This window comes from Patagioenas fasciata, chromosome 28 (assembly GCF_037038585.1).
Source record: "Patagioenas fasciata isolate bPatFas1 chromosome 28, bPatFas1.hap1, whole genome shotgun sequence".
NCBI lineage: Eukaryota > Metazoa > Chordata > Aves > Columbiformes > Columbidae > Patagioenas > Patagioenas fasciata.
Window position 1 is genome coordinate 1,882,505 of NC_092547.1, and position 22,592 is coordinate 1,905,096.

Sequence of the window (22,592 nt, forward strand, 5' to 3'; positions counted from 1 at the left end):
GGGAACTGCTGGAGAGGGTCCAGCGTAGGGCAACAAACATGATTAAGGGAGTGGAGCATCTCCCTTATGAAGAAAGGCTGAGGGAGCTGCGTCTCTTTAGTCTGGAAAAGAGGAGACTGAGGGGTGACCTTATTAATGCTTATAAATATATAAAGGGTGAGTGCCACAAGGATGGAATCAGGCTCTTCTCAGTGACAAACAATGATAGGACCAGGGGCAATGGGATCAAGCTGGAACACAAGAGGTTCCACTTAAATTTGAGAAAAAACTTCTTCTCGGTGAGGGTAGCAGAGCACTGGACCAGGCTACCCAGGGAGGTTGTGGAGTCTCCTACTCTGGAGACATTCAAAGCCCGCCTGGACACCTTCCTGTGCGACCTCACCTAGGCGTTCCTGCTCCAGCAGGGGGATTGGACTGGATGATCTTTTGAGGTCCCTTCCAATCCCAAACATACTGTGATACAGTGATACTGTGATGACCATGTTCCTGCTGCTGTCCCGTCATGTTCTCAGGTGGGATGGACATGACAACCCATCCCCAAGGCCTCTTCCTGGGTAGGGTCTGTGAGCACCTAGGCAGAGGTTCTTTCCCAGCCATGTCCCTGCTGCTGGGCTGTCACCTGCAGAGACAGAACTGACCTCACTGTCCCATTCACAGTCCCATGATGCTTACTGGTTTATGAGTTTCTGAGACTCAACTGACCTCATAATACCACACCCATCCATCCCCCTGCTTAGCACCCAGGACCTGACCAAGACTGAAGCATGTTCTACACAGTCCTACACCTGCCCCTCTTTCCCACAGGCTGCAGACACCCATCTCGCTTCCTCACCTTGTTCAAATTTGTCAAATATATTTCCTACTAACACTGTGAGAGAGAAGCACTCCTCACTGGAACTCCTGTGTTTCTGTATCTCCTCTTCAGCCCTTCCTTTTATTCTTTTTTATTTTTTATTTTCTACCTATTCTCTCTCCAGAAACCTCTCCAAGGCAAAAATTCTGTCAAATCACAGAATAACTCAGGTTTGCAGAGAGCCCTTGTCTCACTCATCTTGTCTCACTCTCCTGCTCACGGCAGGTGAACCACGTCAGGTTGCTCAAGGCCTCCACCCAGGTTTGCATCATCCTCAAAGGCACTGAAAGTTCACTCTGTTACATCATAGAAAGGGAGAATAAAGATGTTCAACAGTGTTGCCCAAGTGCTGGTCACTGAGAGATGACACCAGTAACTGGCTGCACGGAGGACTTTGGACCACTGATGATATTTGGGCTTGATGATTCAGCCAACGTCCCACCCAGCATCTACTTCTTGAGCCCCATCAGCACCACTCTGACCAGAAGGAGACCATGTCTGAGCCTTGCAAACACCCTGAACACAACATGCCTTTCTTTCCCCTGTCCATTTGGATTCAGCAATCCCTTCCTTGTCCTTCACATTCCTGGAAATGGCTGCAGGAGGACGTTTCCCATCCCCTTCCCAGGGAGGGAGGTAATGTGGCCAGCCTGCTATTCTCCCAGTTCCTATTCCTGCTCTTCTTGAAGATGGGTTTGAGGTCTGCATTTTTTAAGGACTCCAGAACCATTCCAGTTCCTATGGCACTTTTGAGAGCACAATCTGGAATCACAAGCAAGGGTGACAGAGCAGACAGGAGCACTTGCAATGATCCTGTCCAAGGCAGCTGAGATCAGTCTCACTGGGGCAGTGAGGTTTGTTCCTGGAGTCACAAACACGAATGTCAGGGTCTGACAGGCATCCATGTCTAGGCTGGCCTCATGGACCCCTTCTGCACCCAGGGATGCTCAGAGACAGAGTCTGTCCCTTTTACACACACAGAGGCAGGAGTCACAGTGTCCCTGTGGCCTCCTGCTGCCACTCACAAAGGACAGGAAGCACCTCATCCCTTTGGTGTGTCACCCTGCTCTGCACCCATCTGAGATGTCCCCTGACAGGAAGAATGGACACAAGGGCTTCAGTTGAAGGAAGCACAGCTCAGTGCTGCATTCAGGCAGTTAACAATGGGATGTTACTTCGATCATGATGTAACCTCAAGATCTTGTCTGAACCACAGGCCTTCATGGAACCCCAAAGAATAGTTGATGGTGTTTGTGTTCACTCGGGTTCATGTCACCTCACGTACATGGTGTGCGTGCTCACATCTCATCTGTACAATACAATCTTGGACTGCTGACCTACTCATTCAGTGTCCCTCCACAGAGGGAAGAACAGCCTATGTGGGTGAGTCCTCAGTGCTAGAAATGGAGGTTGTAAGGGGGCCAGTCCATGATGATTGACTTGAAGCTCCTTCCGTGGGGTGTCCAGTACACAGGGGCACAGCCCAGCCCCTGCTCTGCTGGTCCTGCAGGTCTCTGGCAGGAGGCCTGGCTGTGAGAGGACACTGCTGTGTGCCAGCCCTGCACACACACACACTGATCAGCTGAACAATGGTGTTTCATCTGTGGGTAACTTTCTTGGGCATGTTCTTGGGAGAAGCTTTGCAAGAAGACCTAAACCCTCAGGCCCTACCCATAGGAGATCACTTTTCTTTATAGAAGAACTGTTCCAGAGGTCAGCTCTGTCACAGCAGTGCCCATTGCCTGTCCCTGCCTGCGCTCACAGCACTGACACACAGCAGGACGGGGACCAAGCTGCCAGAGCACTCAGGCCTTGCACCAACACAAGGGATGAGAAGGAGACTGTGGGAGTGGAACCAGAAAAGCACTGGTGCTCCCTGGCAGAGCTGCCATGCTGGTCTCTTTTCCCTTCCACCCATGCACATTGGAAATATCACTGCAGCTCCAGAAAGGACTTGGAGAAAGAATGTCAGTAAAAATATTGGTGAAGGACCCTTTATTTTGCTTAAACACAGAGAACATAATTTCACAATGACACAGCCACTCACTGAGAAAAGAAAAGCAGGCAGTGAATTATAAATGGAATAAAAATATTATCATAAAAAAAAAAAAAACACAACTAGAGACAAAAAATACTGCACACAGGATAAACCTGCAATGAGAATGTCTTCTTATGTAGAAGAAGACAGAGACAGTTTATAGGTTCAGAAGAAATCCAGTCATCAGTTTCCACAGGGCATCCTTGAGCTCCTGGTTCCTCATGCTGTAGATGAGGGGGTTCACTGCTGGAGGTACCACCGAGTACAGAACAGACACCACCAGGTCCAGGGATGGGGAGGAGATCGACAGGGGCTTCAGGTAGGCAAACATGGCAGTGCTGAGAAACAGGGAGACCACGGCCAGGTGAGGGAGGCAGGTGGAAAAGGCTTTGTGCCGTCCCTGCTCAGAGGGGATCCTCAGCACGGCCCTCAAGATCTGCACATAGGACAGTACAACGAAAATGAAACACATAGAAAATAAACAGGCACTGACCACAAGAAGCCCAAGTTCCCTGAGGTAGGAGTGTGAGCAGGAGAGCTTGAGGATCTGGGGGATTTCACAGAAGAACTGGCCCAGGGCATTGCCCTTGCACAGTGGCAGTGAAAATGTATTGGCCGTGTGCAGCAGAGAATAGAGAAACCCAGTGGCCCAGGCAGCTGCTGCCATGTGGACACAAGCTCTGCTGCCCAGGAGGGTCCCGTAGTGCAGGGGTTTGCAGATGGCAACGTAGCGGTCGTAGGACATGATGGTGAGAAGAGAATATTCTGCAGCAAACAAGAAACAAAAAAAGAAGACCTGTGCAGCACATCCTGCATAGGAAATGACCTTGGTATCCCACAGAGAGTTGTTCATGGATTTGGGGACAGTGATGGAGATGCAGCCCAGGTCAAGGAGGGCGAGGTTGAGCAGGAAGAAGTACATGGAGGTGTGGAGGTGCTGGTCCCAGGCTATGGTGGTGATGATGAGGCCGTTGCCCAGGAGGGCAGCCAGGTAGATGCCCAGGAAGAGCCAGAAGTGCAAGAGCTGCAGCTCCCGTGTGTCTGTGAACGGCAGGAGGAGGAACTGGGTGATGGAGCTGCTGTTGGACATTTGCTGCCTGTGGGCATGAGGACCTGTGCAAGGAGCAAAAGACTGTGACAAGTTAGGGGAGACTTCTCTGAAGTAAATAAATGGGCTGTTTCTCATCGAAAACCCCCTCCACAATGGAGGGATGTTTCTGCTCATTCCTTTCTACCAAGTGAGAAAAACAGTTTATCACAGTTTAAAATGCAGTTGGGCATGCAGTTTCCATGAACACAGCTCTGGGACAAAACCGCCTGAGTTGGTGTCAGAACAAAAACTGACCCACACTCCCACCCCAACCCCAGAGAGCAAGAGCACCAGGGACACGTGGAGAAACAGGGAAGGACACTGCAGTGCTACCAGAAAATAGAGCAAGGACAGAAAGGCAGACGGGCATGCTGTGGAACCTTCTCCTTACCCGGCTGTGCTGCTGCCACTCACTTAATGACACTGTAGAGCAAGTACTTTTAGCACCTTTTTTGTGTACCACGTTCCAGGAACCCTTCACCTGGAGGTCCAGCTGCTGAGGTGGAGACTCGTGACCTGGACCCCATGGCTTTGGGGCAGAGGGTCTGCTGGGGAGGAGAGGAGACCAGGGGGTTGAAGTGGGAATCATTTGCACTGCACGAGATGGCACGGAGGGTCCTGAATCCCTTCCCCAGCATTTCTGGTCCATCTCCCTCTCCCTGCCCATGTCTGTGCTGCCTGCAGCTGTGTCTCTGTCCCTGGATCTGCTCCCTGTCAGTGTCACAGACCCCGTCCCACCCGCTGTGTGCTCAGCTCTGTCCTGCTCACACCTCCTGGCACTGTCCAGGGGCAGCTCTGTGTGTGCAGGGGCTCAGGAGCAGCTCAGACAAGTCCTAACGAGAACTGGGGTCTCAGTGTCTTCTCCAAAGAGAGAAATAAATCCTCATCTCCCACTGCACACCCAGACAACCAAGAGTGGAAAACTGAAAGCACAGACTCCTTCCCTTGCAGCTGTTCCTGTCTTGATGTCGTTGTTCAGAAGGACCCTCTGCCATGTCCGTGGGGTTGATCTGGAGCTCTGAGCAGCCCTGACCCACACAGCACCCTTCAACCCCACAAGCTCCCTGCCTGCCCTGCCGGGGGTCGCTCCTTCCACCCACAGCTGCTGCCATGGGATCTCCCCGGGCAGGCTGAGCACTGACCCTGGCAGGTGGCAGAGTCCCTGCCCCGGCACAGCCCTGGGGTGCAGGGACCCTGCTCTGCAGGACAGCCCTGGGCACCCCTGGGTGCTCACCCGGCTTCACAGCTGTTCAAAATTGAGGTGCAAGATCCCCCACCTTACAGATCCCACCAGCTGTGCCTGTGCCAGTTTTAGGAGATGCCTCCAGGAGCTACAGCTGCATTGCCCTGCACCCAGAGACTTACCATGGCAAGGGCTGCAAAGGTTTCTCCTCCAGTGAGCTCTCAGTCATCCTCCCAATCCTGACCACCTTTAATCTCTCTCTGCCTTGCTCGTCTCCCTGAGATCCGCAGGCAGAGCCCTCAGCCCTGCTGCGTGTGCAGAGGAGCTGCTCCTGGGCAGAGCTGTCTCTCTGCAGCGCTGCCGCTTGCCAGGAGCTCCCTCTGTCCCAGGAGCCCAGCCCAGCTCAGTAGCACAGGAGAAGCCCAAGACACTTTAACGACCCTTCTGGTGGGTTTGGTGCTGATTCCATGAACCTCAGACCCTGAGGGGAAGCTGATGAAACCTCTCAAGAAGTCAGATTCAAACTCCAAAGTTTCTTGCAATGTTAATGAGTCCCACTGAGGGACACTACTGAGGAACTGACCCCAGGGTCTGGTTAGAGAAGAAAATTGAATGCAGTGACAACAGGTCAGGAAAAGCAAGGTGAAGTTCTCTTAGATGCTGAGTAAACGTGTATGTGTTTCATTAGTCAAAGGGAAAAGCCCTGACCCCCAGCCCTGGGAAGGCAGATCCTGTCCATCAATGTTGCCCAGTTCCCTTCCTGGACAGTGTGATGTGGGGCTGTGCAAGGCCAAGGGCAGGACTATGGTCCCACACCTCCCAGGGTCCTGGCTGGGGACAAGGAGGCCATGAGGCCCCTGTGCTGGAAGGACAAGGTGTCTCCTCACAGGCATCAGAGGTGCAGACAACAGCCATAGCCAAGGGGAGAAGGAGCTCATGTCTGGTGGGGCTTTCAGCGTCTTTACATCCCTTGATCATCTCCACCACAGCCTGTCCTGTGCTGTGGCATCCCCTGCACCTCTCTCCCTGCAGGCTGCAGACATCCCCCCTGCTGCCCCACCTTGCTCTTGTCTGAGCATCTTCCTCCCTTTGCTGAGATCTCTGCATCCTCCCCAGCTGTTCCTTGAAGCACAAAGCCTTGGGCTGATGCAGACTCCCTCTGCTGACCTGCTCCACCACAGCACTGCCCTTTCAGTCACATTCCTTCCTGCTCATGTCCAGTCTGGATTTCCCCAGCTGCACTTTGTGCCATTATTTCTTTCTCATACCATTTCTCACTTTTTAGAAAACCTCCACCACCTCTGAAACCACCCTTTAAGCACTCTCAGGCTACTCATGCACTGCTGCAGCATCCCCAGCACTGCTGGGCCAAAGCAGCTCAGGTCCCTCAGCATCCCACACCATGTGCACAAGGTGCTGAACCTGCCTTGGCACAGCCCTGCACTCTCCAGTTCCTCCCTGCTTCTCCAGACTGGGAAGCCGCACACTGGCACACCCCCGTGTGTGTGGGGTCACACCAGTGCTGAACCGAATGGGATGAGAACTCCAGGTGTCTGGGTCCCCACGCTCCTCCTCATGCAGCCCCGTGTGCAGCTGCCTTGTTCATGGTGAGCGTGCACCACGGGCTGGTGTGGGGACCTTGGAGTGCCCAGGCCCTTCTCCTCAGGGTCACTGAGAACTCGTCGTTTCATCTCGTCAAAAATCAGAGATTTCTGATGGGTGAATACCAGGTATTCACAAGGTCTGGACTCTCCCTGGACTGTAGCTCCATTTGCTCAGCTACTAAAGTTTGCATGCAGTTGGCTTATCCTGATGAAGGTGTCTCTGCCAACATGAGGCATTACAGGACACTATAAATATCATCTCCTGGGGAAATAGTGGGGTCTTGTGTGTCTGATACTCATAATGCCAGAGGTTTGGAGTCAAAGGGATAGTTTCCCTTCATGTGGGAGAGCAGCAGCAATGTGTGGAGCTCTGCCTGGGGTGAAACAATGTCAGCTGAACACTGAGGAGTCAGCATGAGAGGGCAGAACAACGTGGGCAATGTTGTGGTCACTGGACATCAGCTACTGACTCAATGATCAGGAAGAGGAATGAAATGAGGCCTCCTTCAGACAAATGAAAGAAGCCTCATGTTTCCAGGGCGGTGCCCTCGTGTCAGACCTGAGATATCCCAATATCTGCACGGTACCAGCCATCCAGGAGGGGTTGGAGCTCATTGACAACATCTTCCTGACACGGGTGACTGAGGAGTCAGTGGGGTGAGGTGCCGTGTGGGACTTCACACTTACAAACCACAAAGAGTTGGTCAGGATGGAACAGTCAGGGATGGGAAAGTGCAGCTGAGGCTCCTGGGAGATGATCACAAGGCCAAGAGCAGGATTTCAGGAGAGCAAGCTTTGGCCTGCTGAGGGACCTGCTTGGGTCCTATGGGATATGACCTTGGTGTCTGCAGTGCTTTTCTCTCACATCTCCTCCCTCCTCTCTCCCACCTGCTGTTGTGCAGCATTTTTTACCCTTTCTCAAATACAATATCCCAGAGGTGCTGCCAGCATCACTGAGTGGCTCAGATTTGGCAAGGAGTGGGTCCATCTTGGAGCAGCTGAAATGGGCTCTGTCTGACATTGGTTAAACACCTGTTGTCTTCTCAGAAGGGTGACAACTCCAGTACACCCACACCCACCCCCAGTTCCAAGACTTTGTCATGGAAACGCTATACAGGCTGATAACCCGTGGGGTGTTACAAATGACTTGATCATGGAGAAGAAATGGAAAAGGTCTTCTGTCAGCAACCTGAGAAACTCTCCAGTCAATGAGCAGGTTCATATGGGGATCGATAATTGCATTGAAATTCACTGGCTGGCAAAGCTGCAGGTGCCAACAGTCCAGAAGATCTTGTGACAACTTCTTAATGTGGCTGCCTGGTGGGACAACAAGAGTGACTCTCACCTGGATCTGGAACAGGGACACAAGGAAGAACTGGTGAGGGATGTGAACATCAGTGTCCACCTTGGTTGTTGTGACCAGGAAACAGTGGGTCCCAGGCACCAGAGGGGAGGGAGGAAGGCCAGCAGCAGAGCACAGGCTGGTGGGCTCCAGAGGAGAAGACTTTGACGTACTGGGGGGCTGATACAGATGGTGCCATGGGAAGCATCTCAGAAGGGTGAAGGAGCTCAGGATATCTGATCAGCGTTACAGGACAGCCTGCTCCAAGCACACGAATGATCTCTTCAAGTAGCCATGAAAGCAAGCATTTCTCTCATGAGGCTGCTCCTGTGACCTGATGGAGCTCCAGGGCAAAAAGGCAGCACACAGGAGGTGGAAGCAGGGGAAGATGCAAAGGAGGAATTTAGAACCTTGTCCATGGATGTGGGGATGATGCCAAGACTGCCCTGGACTTGATACCTGCGGGGAGGCTGAGGGCAGCAAGATGAGCAGACACTGCTTCATTTGCAGTAAAAGAATAGACAGGGTGATTTTGGGCCTGCTGCTGAACTTCCTAAGAGTAGAATCAGACAGGACTGAGGTTCTTCATGGCTTCTTTGCCTCCATCTTCACCAGCAAGTTCTCCTGGGACTTTGTTCCTGAAGGCAGGAGTTTGGAGAACACCCAACAGTGGATGGGCTCAAGTCAGGGGTGACCTGAGCAAACTCAGACACCATTACAGAACAGGAAATGGGTCATTTGACCATCTCCCTGAACACAAGTATCACTGTGCTGTGGCACCTGAGATTCCCAGGAACACCCACCTCTTGGCCCAGAGTTGTGTGATTCCTCTTGAGGTGTCCTGGCCTGTCTCCTCCGTCAAGTGATGCTTTAGGCACCCACTCTGACACATTCAGTTGTTATCAGGAGATTCTCTAGATCAATATTCATTGGAGACTGTTGATACCAGCTGTTCTGGAAATGAGGGTTTTGGGAGGGGGAAGGAAATATTAGAGATTTGACTTTATTAGTGTTTTTTATGGAAATGCTCACTGTTTGGCTACAATTCTGAAATCTCTGAAATCATCCACACCAGACTTCAAACCTTTAGGAACGTGCTGCACAGAGCCTTGTCTTGTAAAGGCATTTTGGATGTTACTGAGCCCTCTGCTGCCATGATCCTGAACTGCAGGTACTGAAAGAATGAACAAACCTGTCATGAACTGAAGGGCAGAAACAAACCCCAAATTTCTGAGGGTGTTTGGGACCCCAGGAAGGGCCATTGATGACACAAGCAGTCCCTGTCCCTGGAGACAATGGTCAGAGGTGGTAAAGGCGATGTGGAGGTGGCTCTGGTGCCCCGTGAGCTGTTGATGTTGGTTCATCATCAGAATGGCCAAACCCTGACCCCAGGACCAGACAAAGGAGACCCTTTCAGTCAAATGTTTCTCAGGCTCTGGGACTTTGTTCCTGAAGGCAGGAGTCTGGAGAACACCCAGCAGTGGATGGGGCTCAAGTCAGGTGTGACCTGAGCAAACTCAGACACCATTACAGAACAGGAGATGGGTCACTTGACCAGCTCCCTGAACACAAGTATCACTGTGCTGTGGCACCTGAGATTCCCAGGTACAAACACCTTTTGATCCAGAGGAGTGGAGGAGGATTGTGATTCCTCTTGAGGTGCCCTGGCCGGTCTCCTCACTCACATGGTGGTTTAGGCACCCACTTTTGCAACATATTCAGTCTTTATCAGGAGATGCTTCACATCAATATGAACTGGAGGCTGCTGATACCACCTGTTCTGGAAAGGGAGGGAAGTGCGAGCAGGGAAGGAAATAGAAGAAAAATGACTTTATTGCTATTTGTTATGGAAATGCTATCTGTTTGACTACTCCTGAAATCTCTCTAATCATCCACACCAGACTTGAAGTGTTTAGGAAAATGCTGCACAGAGCCTTGGCTTGTAAGAGCATTTTCGATGTTCATGAGCCCTCTGCTGCCATGATCCTGAACTGCAGCTACTGAAACAATTAACAAACCCCTAGTAAATTGAAAGGCAGAAGCAAACCCCAAGTTTCTGAGGGTGTTTAAGGTCCTATGAAGGGCCATCACTGACACAGCTGTGAAGGAAACAACCAGTGCAGGTCCCTGTCCCTGGAGGCTGGTGAAGGAAAGACTTGGAGACACTGGTTACAGGTGGTGAGGGCCATGTGGAGGTGGCTCTGATGCCATGCCAGCCCTTGATGCTTGTTCATCACCAGAATGGCTGAGCCCTGATCCCTGAGACCTGGTAGATTTTTCTCCAATGTTTTTCAAGGCTTTTCCTGTGGTCAGTGTGAGTGTTTTCAGCTTTGGGGGTGGGTTTTATGTCAAGTTCTGTTGCTTTACTGCAAGGCTTTGGTTTTCTGTGGAGTTGGAAATGCCTATGAGTTCCTCACAACTCATCCAGCTTCTTTCATTCACCTGGCAATGGTCACCAATCACCTCAGTGTCCCAGTCTCACACTTGCTTGAATCCTCTGTTTGGATCCATACCCATCACTCCAGGAGGTTCATTCATCCACCAGGTTCATGGATGATTCCTGAGGACCATCCAAGTGTGGGCAGTGTAAGAGAGGAGCAGAGCAGGGTCAGCTCATGGGCCATGACTGAGCACAAACACCCCAGCAGCAGCCATTCCCCATCTCCCAGGCACAGCCATGCCACATGATGAAAATGTCACTGCCATACATGATTAGCCCAAGAGAGGCCTTTCTTCCTTCCATATTCCCAGGAAAATCTTTCTCCTGTTCCTCCTCCACCTGCAGACATCAACTGCTTTCCATTTCTGGGCTCAGACATAGCTGGAAGGGTTCACTAAAGCCATCGGCCATCTCACTGCTTCTCCCTGACAGGCCCTGACCCTCTCCCACACCTACACATGGCCAAGCACGGCTGCTCAGGGCCTCCCGCTCTTCAGAAGAGGCCTTGAGCTTCTTGGTTCTTCCTGGTGCTTATTATGAACTTCCTCGCTCTCTCCAGAGTTCATGGTGAGCTTCCTTGTCCATAACAGCCCCTTTATGACCATGTCTTACTGAATGGTTGTCTTTGTATGATCATTTGTGCAGAAAGGGCAGTCACAGGACAGCACCCAATGTGTCAAAACTGATGCCGAGTGAAATGCCGTCAAGAGCTGATGAGTTACCCCTGTGTCTGTGTCTCTCCTGGAAGGAATCTGTCCCGAGAAGGGGATCCAGCTCCTGCCACTCTCTGCAGAGGCACATGAGCAGTGTCCGTGCACCTGGGGACACAAAGGGTGACTTTTCCTAGACCACCCTTTTCCAAACTATATGATTCTATGATATTATGAGTTCATGATTTGGTTTGAAACCATTTCAATTCCCACTACCTGCAGCTTTCTTCAAGGGCGGTTTTTGTGTGGCACAACTGTCCTGGCTCTCCAGGCAGGTTGGGCACAGGTTTGGTGCCTGCATTGGGAGTTTTTCCCTTCCTGGGGTAAAAGGCTGTTGAGGAGAGACAGTTGTAGAGATTTGGGTCACAGGGGTTTGAAGCAATCCTGTCAAACTCTGAGCAGGCTGAGCTTTGGAGCCAAGGGGCAACAGAGTTGGTCTCAAAGATATTTTTTGAATGGTGTTACTATCACTGAAAACAGTAACAGAGAATTCCTTATTCATCATTATGCTAATGAACTAAAGCTCTTTAATGTCCTTCCCAACAGTCATTCGCAATTCTCAGAACAGATGCTACATCTCAGTAGTTATCTTCTTCTATGAAGTTCTTAAAACAGTGCTTTCTCTCACTTCTACCTTTTTTAGAACTGAAAGAATACAACTCTTGGACAGAATTGCTCCCATATCATCCCTATTCCATACATTTTCTCCTTCCTTTTTCTGGTGTGAGGAGCAGGTGACATAGGGGAGTTCCTTCCTTTTTAGGCAAAGAAAGCCAAGGAACAGATCCCAGGTCAGTGCAAAGTCACCAAGGAAGCCAGAATCTTTATGTGGTGTGCACTGACACACACTGTCACCTGCATTTCCTGTCTCTGAAGACCCAACCGTGCAGCAGAGTCTGGAGTTCTGAGCTCCCTTCATCTGCCCTGTGTGACACGCGTAAAATGGAACTACCCCAGTCAAGAAGTTGGTTTTGATTCTTTCCAAGATGGTGCAGAGTGGCCTCCCTGTGACACCGTCCTGCTGTCTCGGCTCCTGGGATGCTGCCCCTGCTGTCCCATGGACTGGAAAGGATTGTGTTAGTTACAGTGACCCTGACTTGATCCCCATCCAGTGCTGGTTGTTCTCCACATTCCTGTCTCAAGTCACAGAGGATTGGGAGGCAGTAATTTCTCAGAAGAAAGATTCTTCCTTTGAGAGTGTTGGTAGGAAATGTATTTTGCTGAGTAACTGGACACAATTATGTATTTTCCTATATATTTACCAACACATATATATACTTCTTTTTCCTTATGATCACATAGAAAGACAGATAACACAGATCTCTGGAGATCACTGTCAACATGGCCATCTAAACAGAGAACAGTTCATTTAAAGTTTTTCTCCTTCTTTCCTCCATCAGGCAAGAGTGGCCAACAGCTTCCAGCAGGACTCACTCTGTGCCAAGAGTAAAAAGTGGCACTGACAGGCCATGGCAGTGGATTGTTTGATGCCTTCGACTCTGTGCAAGACACAAAGATTATCTTTCTTAATGCTGGAGGCTTTGGTAGGAGAGAAATCTAGAGAACATTAAAAAAAAAAAAAAAGAGAGAAAAACAAACAAATGGAAGATGTAGAGTGAAGGGAATGTCTTCTTGCAACATGAAGTATGAAACGTTGTTGGTGTTTTAATTCTCCTTTCTTTGTTTTGAATACTTTAAATACCAGTGTTTTCAAAAGAGAGAAAACAGAGACTTCAGGATGTGCATGAAGAACAAGAGGAGAAGTTCTGATCTTCAACAACATTTCCCTTCTCAGCACTCTCTCTGTTATCTGTGCATCTGATCTCCCTCATCCTCCAGGTATTTCCTCCTGCCCTAACTAAACTGACCATGTCTGAAGTCCCATTTCCAGCAGCTGATCTGCACACAAGCACTTGCGATTGCTCTCTGGGTTTCCCTTCTTACTGTTTGATCACTCAGACACTTGTCAACAACCCAGTTGCTGCTTTCACCTTCAAGGAGTTAAAGGCTTCCTTGTCTTTCAGTAGTCTGTCTAATTCTGTCCTTAGACAAATCTTTTATTGTGTTTATTTTTAAATTTCCTTTCTCTCTACAACATTACTTGCATGGCTCTGCCTTGGAGAGGGTGAACCTCAGTGGTGGCAGTTTGTCCTTGTTGTACAGTTGAGGAGTGTGTTTTCTTTTAATCATGACTCTCATCAGTTGTATTTTGTTTGTTCAAAGGTAAAGCAAAGCCCCTGTTTGCTGTGTGCAGCCAGGTCTCCAAGGAGAGCAGGTGGGAGCTGGTGCAAAGGAGCCGGCACATCCAGCTGCAGACTGCAGTGGAGAAGTCTGGTGTAAGGAAAAGGGATGCAAGGCCCAGGGGGCCATGAGAGAAACGATGGGGCTGGGGAGGTGAGGAGCAAGGTTGTGCACATGGTGTGAGACCTCAGGGGACAGCTTCTCCCGCCAGTCCAGACCTGCTTAGGAGAGACCCTGGATCCACATCAGATAATGCTACAATCAGCTCTTCTCCAAACTGAACAGTAATGAAATACACTCTTTACAATAGAAAGACATTTTTGTCAGAAGCTTTTGAAATCTTTCTCCAGAATTACACCAAGAAAACTCTCTAATTAACTAGACAAGATTGGAAGACAATTATAAGAGGAGACATGGCTTGTTAGAGCTTTCTTCAGTGTAATGAGCCCCATGGTGCATTTGGTGCTGAGTCCTTGAACATTACTCAGGTGCTGAGAGGAGATTGCACAAACCTTTCCAGAAGTCAAAACCAGAAGAAAAAGTACTAAGTACCTTGAAGTATTAATGAGTTCCACTGAGGGCAAGTACCAGCAGAGCCTCCCCAGGGACTCGTTAGAGCAGAGAATTGGAGGCCATGGTGGCAGATAAACAAAGGGAAATGTGCAGGCAGCTGAGGTGCTGAGAAAAGCCTGGTTTTGTTGGGTGAAGCAGAGAGGCCAAGGCCTGACCCCCAGCCCCTGGGAAGGCAGATCCTGTCCCTCACACATTGCTCAGGGCTCTTCCTGGGCCAGGGGGATGTGGGCTGTGTGATGCTGAGTGAAGGACAATGGTGTGACAGTTCCCAGCCTTACTGGGGGTGTGCAAGGACGTCATAAGGTGTCCCAGTGCCTCAGGACAACATGTCTCCTCACAGGCCTTGGTGACAGAGGTGTTGGCCATAGCCAAAGGGGACAAAGTCTTGGGTTCTCTTGGTGACATCCAGCCTTGCCAGTGCCCTTTGCCATCTCCACCACAGGTTGTCCTACACTGTCCCACAGCTGCTTCTGTTTCCCTGCAGGCTGTAGACACCCATCTCGCTTCCTCCCCTTGCTCTCACCCTGGTATTTCCATACGTTGACTGATGTGTCTGCACTCTCATGCTCTGTTCCTGGAAACACAAGGACATGGGCTGATCTCATGCTCCTTCTGGATGATTTCTCGTGCCACAGTACTACCCTTTGAGTCACATTTCTTCCTCCTTATGTCCATTCTCCATGTTCCAAGCTGTGCTGTGTGGCAGTGTTTCTCTGCTGTAGAAAGGAGGACCATGAAAGCTACTGACCTGTCTACCTCTTACCTGTGCCTGGGAAGATCATGGCACAGATCCTCCTAGAAGCTGTGCTAAGGCACAAAGAATGGTGACTCAACCATTTCCTTGGGCAGCCTGTTCCACTGCTTCACAACCCTTTCCATGAAGAAATGCTTCCTAATATCAATTCTGAACCTTCTCTGGCAGAAGCTGAGGCTATTTCCTCTCATCCTGTCACTTGCTACACAGGAGAAAAACAACACCCTCCATACTACAACCTCTTTTCAGATAGTTATAGAGATCAGAAATGCCTCCCTTAAGTCTCCTTTTCTTCAAGCTATAACAACCCCGGGTACTTAAGCTGCTCCTCAGCAGACTTGTGCTCCAGACCCTCAACAGCCTTGTCCCTCTCCCCTGCACTCACTCCAGCACCTCAAGGTCTTTCCTGTAGCAACAGGCCCAAAACTGAACCGAGGATTCGAGTTGTGGCCGCACCATCGTCGAGTACAAGGGGATGATTACTGCCATGGTTCTGCTTACTACACTATTCTTGATGTAAGCCAGGAGGCCAATGGCCTTTTTGGCCACCTGGGTACACGCTGGTTCATGTTCAGTCATTTTCGATCAACACCCCCAGGTCTTTTTCCACCAGGCAGTTTTCGAGCCACTCTCCTCCAAGCCTGTAGTGTTACAGGGAGTTGTTATGACCCCAGTCCAGGAACTGGCACATGGCCGTGTTAAACCTCAGACAAATGGCCTCAGCCTAATGAACCAGCAGCTCCAGATCCCTCTGTAGAGCCTTCCTACCCTTCAGCAGATCAACACTCCCACCCAACTTGGTGTCATCTGCGAACTTACTGAGGGTGTACTCGATTCCCTCATACAGATCATTCATAAAGAGATAAAAGAGAACTGGTCCAAGTACTGAACCCTTGGGAACACCACTCCAGACCAACCGCCAACTGGATTTGGCTCCGTTCACCAGAACCCTTTGGGCCCGGCCCTCCATCCAGTTCTTTACTCATCGCAGATACACCATCCAGGCCATGAGCTGCAGCTTCTCCAGGAGATGCTGTGGGATACAGTGTCAAAGGCTTTACTGCAGTCTAAGGACACAACACCCACAGCCTGGGTGGCGCATTCACTCCCCACGACAGACTTTCCCTCATCTGCTCAGCCGGTCACCTTGTCATAGAAGGAGATCAGGGTGGTCAAGCAGGACCTGCCTTTCACAAAGCCAAGCTGATTGGGCCCGATTGCTTGTCTGGTATGGGTGACCTCACAGTCCTTTCCCAGCCATGTTCCTGCTGTTGGCCTGTCCCCTGCAGAGGCAGAAGTGACCTCACCATCCCCTCCACAGCCATTGGCTTCTACTGGACTATGAGCTCCTGAGACACAAGTGACCACATGGCATCGTACCCAGCCATCACCCTCCTTGTGCTCCAGTGTGTGAGCAGGTAGACTTTAGCTGCTTTCATCAAATTTAGCCAATAGATTTCCTATCAAGGGTTTGAGTGGAGAAACGTTCCTCAGAGGAGCTGCTGTATTTACTCTGGGACATTTTACATCTTTGCTTCTGACTCTTATTATTTTTCTCTTCTTCCTTTGTCTGTTCTGACTTGAAAGAGCTCTCCAAGGAAAAGATTCATGGAATCCTACAATAGCACAGATTGGAAGAGACCCCTGAACACCATCTCTGTCCCACCGACCTTTATGGCACCCCAAGGAATAGCTGACAGCATTTGTGCTCCCTTGGGTTCATCTCACCACATGCACACAGTGGACATGCACATGATGTGTATGGTTACAACTCATCTGTACAATGAAAACATGGACTTTTGTCCTAGTATTTCATAGAGTCATAGTATGTCCTGAGCTGGAAGGATCCACAAGGATCATGGAGTCCAACTCCTGTCACTGCACAGGACACCCCACAGTTTACACCGTGTGTCTGAGGAAGTTGTCCAGTCTCTTCTTGAACACTGTCAGGTTGGGGCCGTGACACCTCCCTGGGGAGCCTGTTCAGTGTCCATCACCTCTGGGTGAAGAACCTTTTCTTCATGTCCAACCGGAACCTCCCCTGGCACATCTTCTGCCATTCCCTTGGGTTCTGTCATTGGCCACTAGAGATAGGAGTTTGGTGCCTCCCCTTCTTCCTCCCCTTGTGAGGAAGCTGTAGCTACCATGAGGTCTCCTTTGAGTCTTTTCTTCAGCTCTGATGCTGAGAAACCCCTGGTTTTCTTTCTGAAGCAGAAAGGAGAAGCCATGACCTTCAGGCAATGGGAAGGGGGATTCTGCCCCTCACAGACGGCTCAGGGCTCTTCCTGGGACCGTGGGATGTGGGTGTGCAAGGCCCAGGGAAGGACAACACTGGGACAACAACTTCCAGCTTCCCCATGGGGCTGCAAGCAGCCACCGAGGCCCCAGAGCCATGAGGACAACATGGCTTCTCCTGGGCCTCAGTGGCAGAGACAACTGCCATGGCCAAGGGGACAGAGACCTGGGTTCTGTGGGTCCCTTCCAGCCTTGCCAGCGCCCTTTGCCATCTCCACCACAGGCTGTTCTACACGGTCCTACCCCTGCCCCTCTTTCCCTGCAGGCTGCAGACACCCATCTCGCTTCCCCACCTGCTCTCACCCCAGCATTTCTGCACCTTCACTGCTGTGTCTGCACCCTCACTGGCTGCTCTTTGGAACACAAACCATGGGCTGATCCAGCTCCCTCTGGGTGACCTCTTGCACCACAGCACTGCCCTTCCACTGACATTTCTTCCTCCCGATATCCAGTCCTCAGCTTCCAAGTTGCACATGTCCCTGCTGCTGTCCCCTCATGTTCTCAGGTGGGATGGACGTGACAACCCATCTGCAAGGCCTCTTCCTGGGTAGGGCCTGTGAGCACTTAGGCAGAGGTTCTTTCCCAGCCATGTCCCTGCTGCCTGGCTGTCACCTCCAGAGACAGAACTGACCTCACTGCCCCTTCACAGCCACAGGATTCTGACTGGATTATGAGTGTCTGAGACACAACTGACCACAAAATATCACACTCATCCATTCCCTGCCTTATGGCTCAGGACCTGACCAAGACTGAAGCATATTCTACACAGTCCTACACCTACTCCTCTTTCTCACAGGCTGCAGACACCCATCTCGCTTCCTCACCTTGTTCAAATTTGTCAAATATATTTCCTACTAACACTGTGAGTGAAAAGCACTCTTCACTGGAACTCCTGTACTTCCGGTAACATCTTCTGTATCTCTTCTTCTCCCCTTTCTTATTTTTTTTCTATATTTCCACCTATTCTCTCTCCTGAAACCTCTCCAAGGCAAAAAATCTTTCAAATCACAGAATAACTCAGGTTTGCAGAGAGCCCTTGTCTCACTCATCTTGTCTCACTCTCCTGAACAGGGCAGGTGAACCACGTCAGGTTGCTCAAGGCCTCCACCCAGGTTTGCATCATCCTCAAAGGCACTGAAAGTTCACTCTGTTACATCTTGGAAGAGGAGAATAAAGATGTTCAACAGTGTTGCCCAAGTGCTGGTCACTGAGAGATGACACCAGTAACTGGCTGCACGGAGGACTTTGTAACACTGGTGATATTTGGGCTTGATGATTCAGCCAACGTCCCACCCAGCATCCACTTCTTGAGCCCCATCAGCACCACTCTGGTCAGAAGGAGACGATGGCTTAGCCTTGCAAACGCCCTGTGCACAACATGCCTTTCTTTCCCTATCCTTTTAGGTTCAGCAGTCCCTTCCTTGTCCTTCACATTCCTGGAAACGGCTGCAGGAGGACGTGTCCCATCCCCTTCCCAGGGAGGGAGGTAGGGTGGCCAGTCTGTTATTCTCCCAGTTTCTATTCCTGCTCTTCTTGAAGACGGGTTTGAGGTCTGCGTTTTCTAAGGACCCAAGAAGAACCATTCTGGTTTCTATGGCACTTTTGACATAAATATCAGGGTTCTGTCAGGTGTCCACATCTGAGCTGGCCTCATGGACTCCTTATGCACCCAGGGATGCTCAGAGACAGAGTCTGTCCCTTTTACAGACAGAGGCAGGAGTCACAGTGTCCCTCTGGCCTCCTGTTGCCACTCTTAAAGGATGGGAAGCATCTCATCCCTTTAGCATGTCACACTTCTCTGTACTTATCTGAGATGTCCCACGTCATGAGGAATGGATACAGGGACCTGAGTTAAAGGAACAACAACCCAGTGCTGCATTCAGGCAGTTTCCCATAGGATGTTTCTGCCAACATGAAGTCACCTCAAGACCTCATCTGTGCTACAGACCTTCAAAGAATGGAAAGGAATAGTTGATGGTGTTTGTGCTCACTCACATTCATGTCACCTCATGTACATGATGTGCATGCTCACATCTCATCTGTACAAAGTAAACATGGACTGATGAACTATTCATTGAGTGTCCATCCATGGAGGGAAGAACAACCTCTGTGGGTGAGAGCACAGGGCTGGAAATGGTGGTTGTGAGGGGCCAGTCCATGATGATTGACTTGAAGCTCCTTATGAAGGGATGTCCAGTGCACAGGGGCACAGCCCAGCCCCTGCTCTGCTGGTCCTGCAGGTCTCTGGCAGGAGGCCTGGCTGTGAGAGGACGCTGCTGTGTGCCAGCCTTGCACATACACACTGATCAGCTGTACTACGGTGCTTCATCTGTGGGTCAGTTTCTAGGACATATCCTTGAGAGAAGGTTTGGAAGAAGACCTAAACATTCAGGCCCTGCCATGAGGAGATCACCTTTCTATCTGGAAAGGCTGTTGTGAGGCCAGCTCTGCCACAGCAGTGCCCATTGCCTGTCCCTGCCTGCGCTCACAGCACTGACACACAGCAGGACGGGGGCCAAGCTGCCAGAGCACTCAGGCCTTGCACCAACACAAGGAATGAGAAGGAGAGTGTGGGACTGGAACCATAACAGCTCTGGAAGAACAAGTACCAATATTGGTGAAGGACCCTTTATTTTGCTTAAACACAGATAACACGATTCCACATTGACACAGCCACTCACTGAGAAGTGAAAAGCAGGCAGTGAATTACAAAGGGAATAAAAATATTATCATTAAAAAAAAAATCACAACTAGAGACAAAAAATACTACACAAGATGAACCTGCAATGAGAATGTCTTCTTATGTGGAAGAACACAGAGACAGTTTATAGGTTCAGAAGAAATCCAGTCATCAGTTTCCACAGGGCATCCTTGAGCTCCCGGTTCCTCATGCTGTAGATGAGGGGGTTCACCGCTGGAGGCACCACCGAGTACAGAACAGACACCACCAGATCCAGGGATGGCGAGGAGATCGATGGGGGCTTCAGGTAGGCAAACATGGCAGTGCTGCCAAACAGGGAGACCACGGCCAGGTGAGGGAGGCAGGTGGAAAAGGCTTTGTGCCGTCCCTGCTCAGAGGGGATCCTCAGCACGGCCCTGAAGATCTGCACATAGGACACCACGATGAACACAAAACAGCCGAAAGTTAAACAGACACTGACTACTAGAAGCCAAACTTCCCTAAGATAGGAGTGTGAGCAGGAGAGCTTGAGGATCTGGGGGATTTCACAGAAGAACTGGCCCAGGGCATTGCCCTTGCACAGTGGCAGTGAAAATGTATTGGCCGTGTGCAGCAGAGCATTGAGAAACCCAGTGGCCCAGGCAGCTGCTGCCATGTGGACACAAGCTTTGCTGCCCAGGAGGGTCCCGTAGTGCAGGGGTTTGCAGATGGCAACGTAGCGGTCGTAGGACATGATGGTGAGAAGAAAATACTCTGCTGAAGCTAAAAAGACAAACAGAAAGAGTTGTGCAGCACACCCTGCATAGGAAATGACCCTGGTATCCCACAGAGAGTTGGCCATGGACTTGGGGACAGTGACGGAGATGGAGCCCAGGTCGAGGAGAGAGAGGTTGAGCAGGAAGAAGTACATGGGGGTGTGGAGGTGCTGGTCCCAGGCTATGGTGGTGATGATGAGGCCGTTGCCCAGGAGGGCAGCCAGGTAGATGCCCAGGAAGAGCCAGAAGTGCAAGAGCTGCAGCTCCCGTGTGTCTGTGAACGCCAGGAGGAGGAACTGGGTGATGGAGCTGCTGTTGGACATTTGCAGCCTCTGGGCATGAGGACCTGTGCAAGGAGGAAATGACAGTGACAAGTTAGGGGAGACTTCTCTGAGGAAAATAAACAGGCTGTTTCTCATGGAAAACCCACTCCCTGATGGAGGGATGTTTCTGCTCATTCTCTCTTTCTACCAACTGAGTAAAACCAGTTCATTACAGTTTAAGCTTGGGCAGCTTGGGCATCTCGTTTCCATGAACACAGTTCTGGGGCAAGATTTGCTGAGCTGGTGTCAGAACAAAAACTGACCCATACTGCCACCCCAACCCCACAGAGCAAGAGCACCAGGGACAGGTGGAGAAACAGGGAAGGACACTGCAGTGCTATTAGAAAACAAAGCAAGGACAGAAAGGCAGACGGGCATGCTGTGGAACCTTCTCCTTACCCGGCTGTGCTGCTGCCACTCACATAATGACACTGTAGAGCAAGTGCTTTTAGCACCTTTTTTGTGTACCACGTTCCAGGAACCTTTCACCTGGAGGTCCAGCTGCTGAGGTGGAGACTCAGGACCTGGACCCCATGGCTTTGGGGCAGAGGCTCTGCTGGGGAGGAGAGGAGACCAGGGGTTGCACTGGGAAATGTGTCTGCGCTCGAGAGGATGTGACAGAAGTTCCTAAATCCTGTCCCAAGCATTTCTGGTAGCAGTTAACTCTTCCTGCCCATGGCTGTGCTGCCTGCAGCTGTGTCTCTGTCCCTGGGTCTGCTCCCTGTCAGTGTCACAGACCCCGTCCCACCCGCTGTGTGCTCAGCTCTGCCCTGCTCACACCGCCTGGCACTGCCCAGGGGCAGCTCTGTGTGTGCAGGGGCTCAGGAGCACCTCAGACAAGTCCTAACGAGAACTGGCGTCTCAGTGTCTTCTCCAAAGAGAGAAATAAATCCTCATCTCCCACTGCACACCCAGACAACCAAGAGTGGAAAACTGAAAGCACAGACTTCTTCCCTTGCAGCTGTTGCTGTGTTGATGTCGTTGTTCAGAAGGACCCTCTGCCATGTCCGTGGGGTTGATCTGGAGCCCTGAGCAGCCTTGACCCACACAGCACCCTTCAACCCCACAAGCTCCCTGCCTGCCCTGCCAGGGGTCGCTCCTTCCACCCACAGCTGCTGCCATGGGATCTCCCCGGGCAGGCTGAGCGCTGACCCTGGCAGGCGGCAGAGTCCCTGCCCCGGCACAGCCCTGGGGAGCAGGGACCCTGCTCTGCAGGACAGCCCTGGGCACCCCTGGGTGCTCACCCGGCTTTGCAGTTGTTCAACACTGCCTGACAAGAGCCCCCTCCTTACAGATCCCACCAGCTGTGCCTGTGCCAGTTTTAGGAGATGCCTCCAGGAGCTACAGCTGCATTGCCCTGCACCCAGAGACTTACCATGGCAAGGGCTGCAAAGGTTTCTCCTCCAGTGAGCTCTCAGTCATCCTCCCAATCCTGACCACCTTTAATCTCTCTCTGCCTTGCTCGTCTCCCTGAGATCCCCAGGCAGAGCCCTCAGCCCTGCTGCGTGTGCAGAGGAGCTGCTCCTGGGCAGAGCTGTCTCTCTGCAGCGCTGCCGCTTGCCAGGAGCTCCCTCTGTCCCAGGAGCCCAGCCCAGCTCAGCAGCACAGGAGCAGCCCAAGGTGCTTTAATGACCCCTCTGCTGGCTTTGGTGCTGAGTCCATGAACCCCAGGCCCTGGAGGAAGCTGATGAAACCTCTCAGTAAGTCAGAT

The 22,592-nt window shown here is 51.1% G+C and overlaps 1 protein-coding gene across 1 annotated transcript; it reads right to left on the bottom strand.

The window, feature by feature from the left end:
• Positions 1-19,737: 19,737 nt before the first annotated feature.
• Positions 19,738-20,536, bottom strand: LOC139825723 (olfactory receptor 14J1-like). The gene has a single exon (XM_071799786.1). It carries the CDS (start codon positions 20,534-20,536, stop codon positions 19,949-19,951), a length of 588 nt encoding a protein of 195 aa, XP_071655887.1. The 3' UTR covers positions 19,738-19,948.
• Between the last annotated feature and the right edge of the window lie 2,056 nt (positions 20,537-22,592).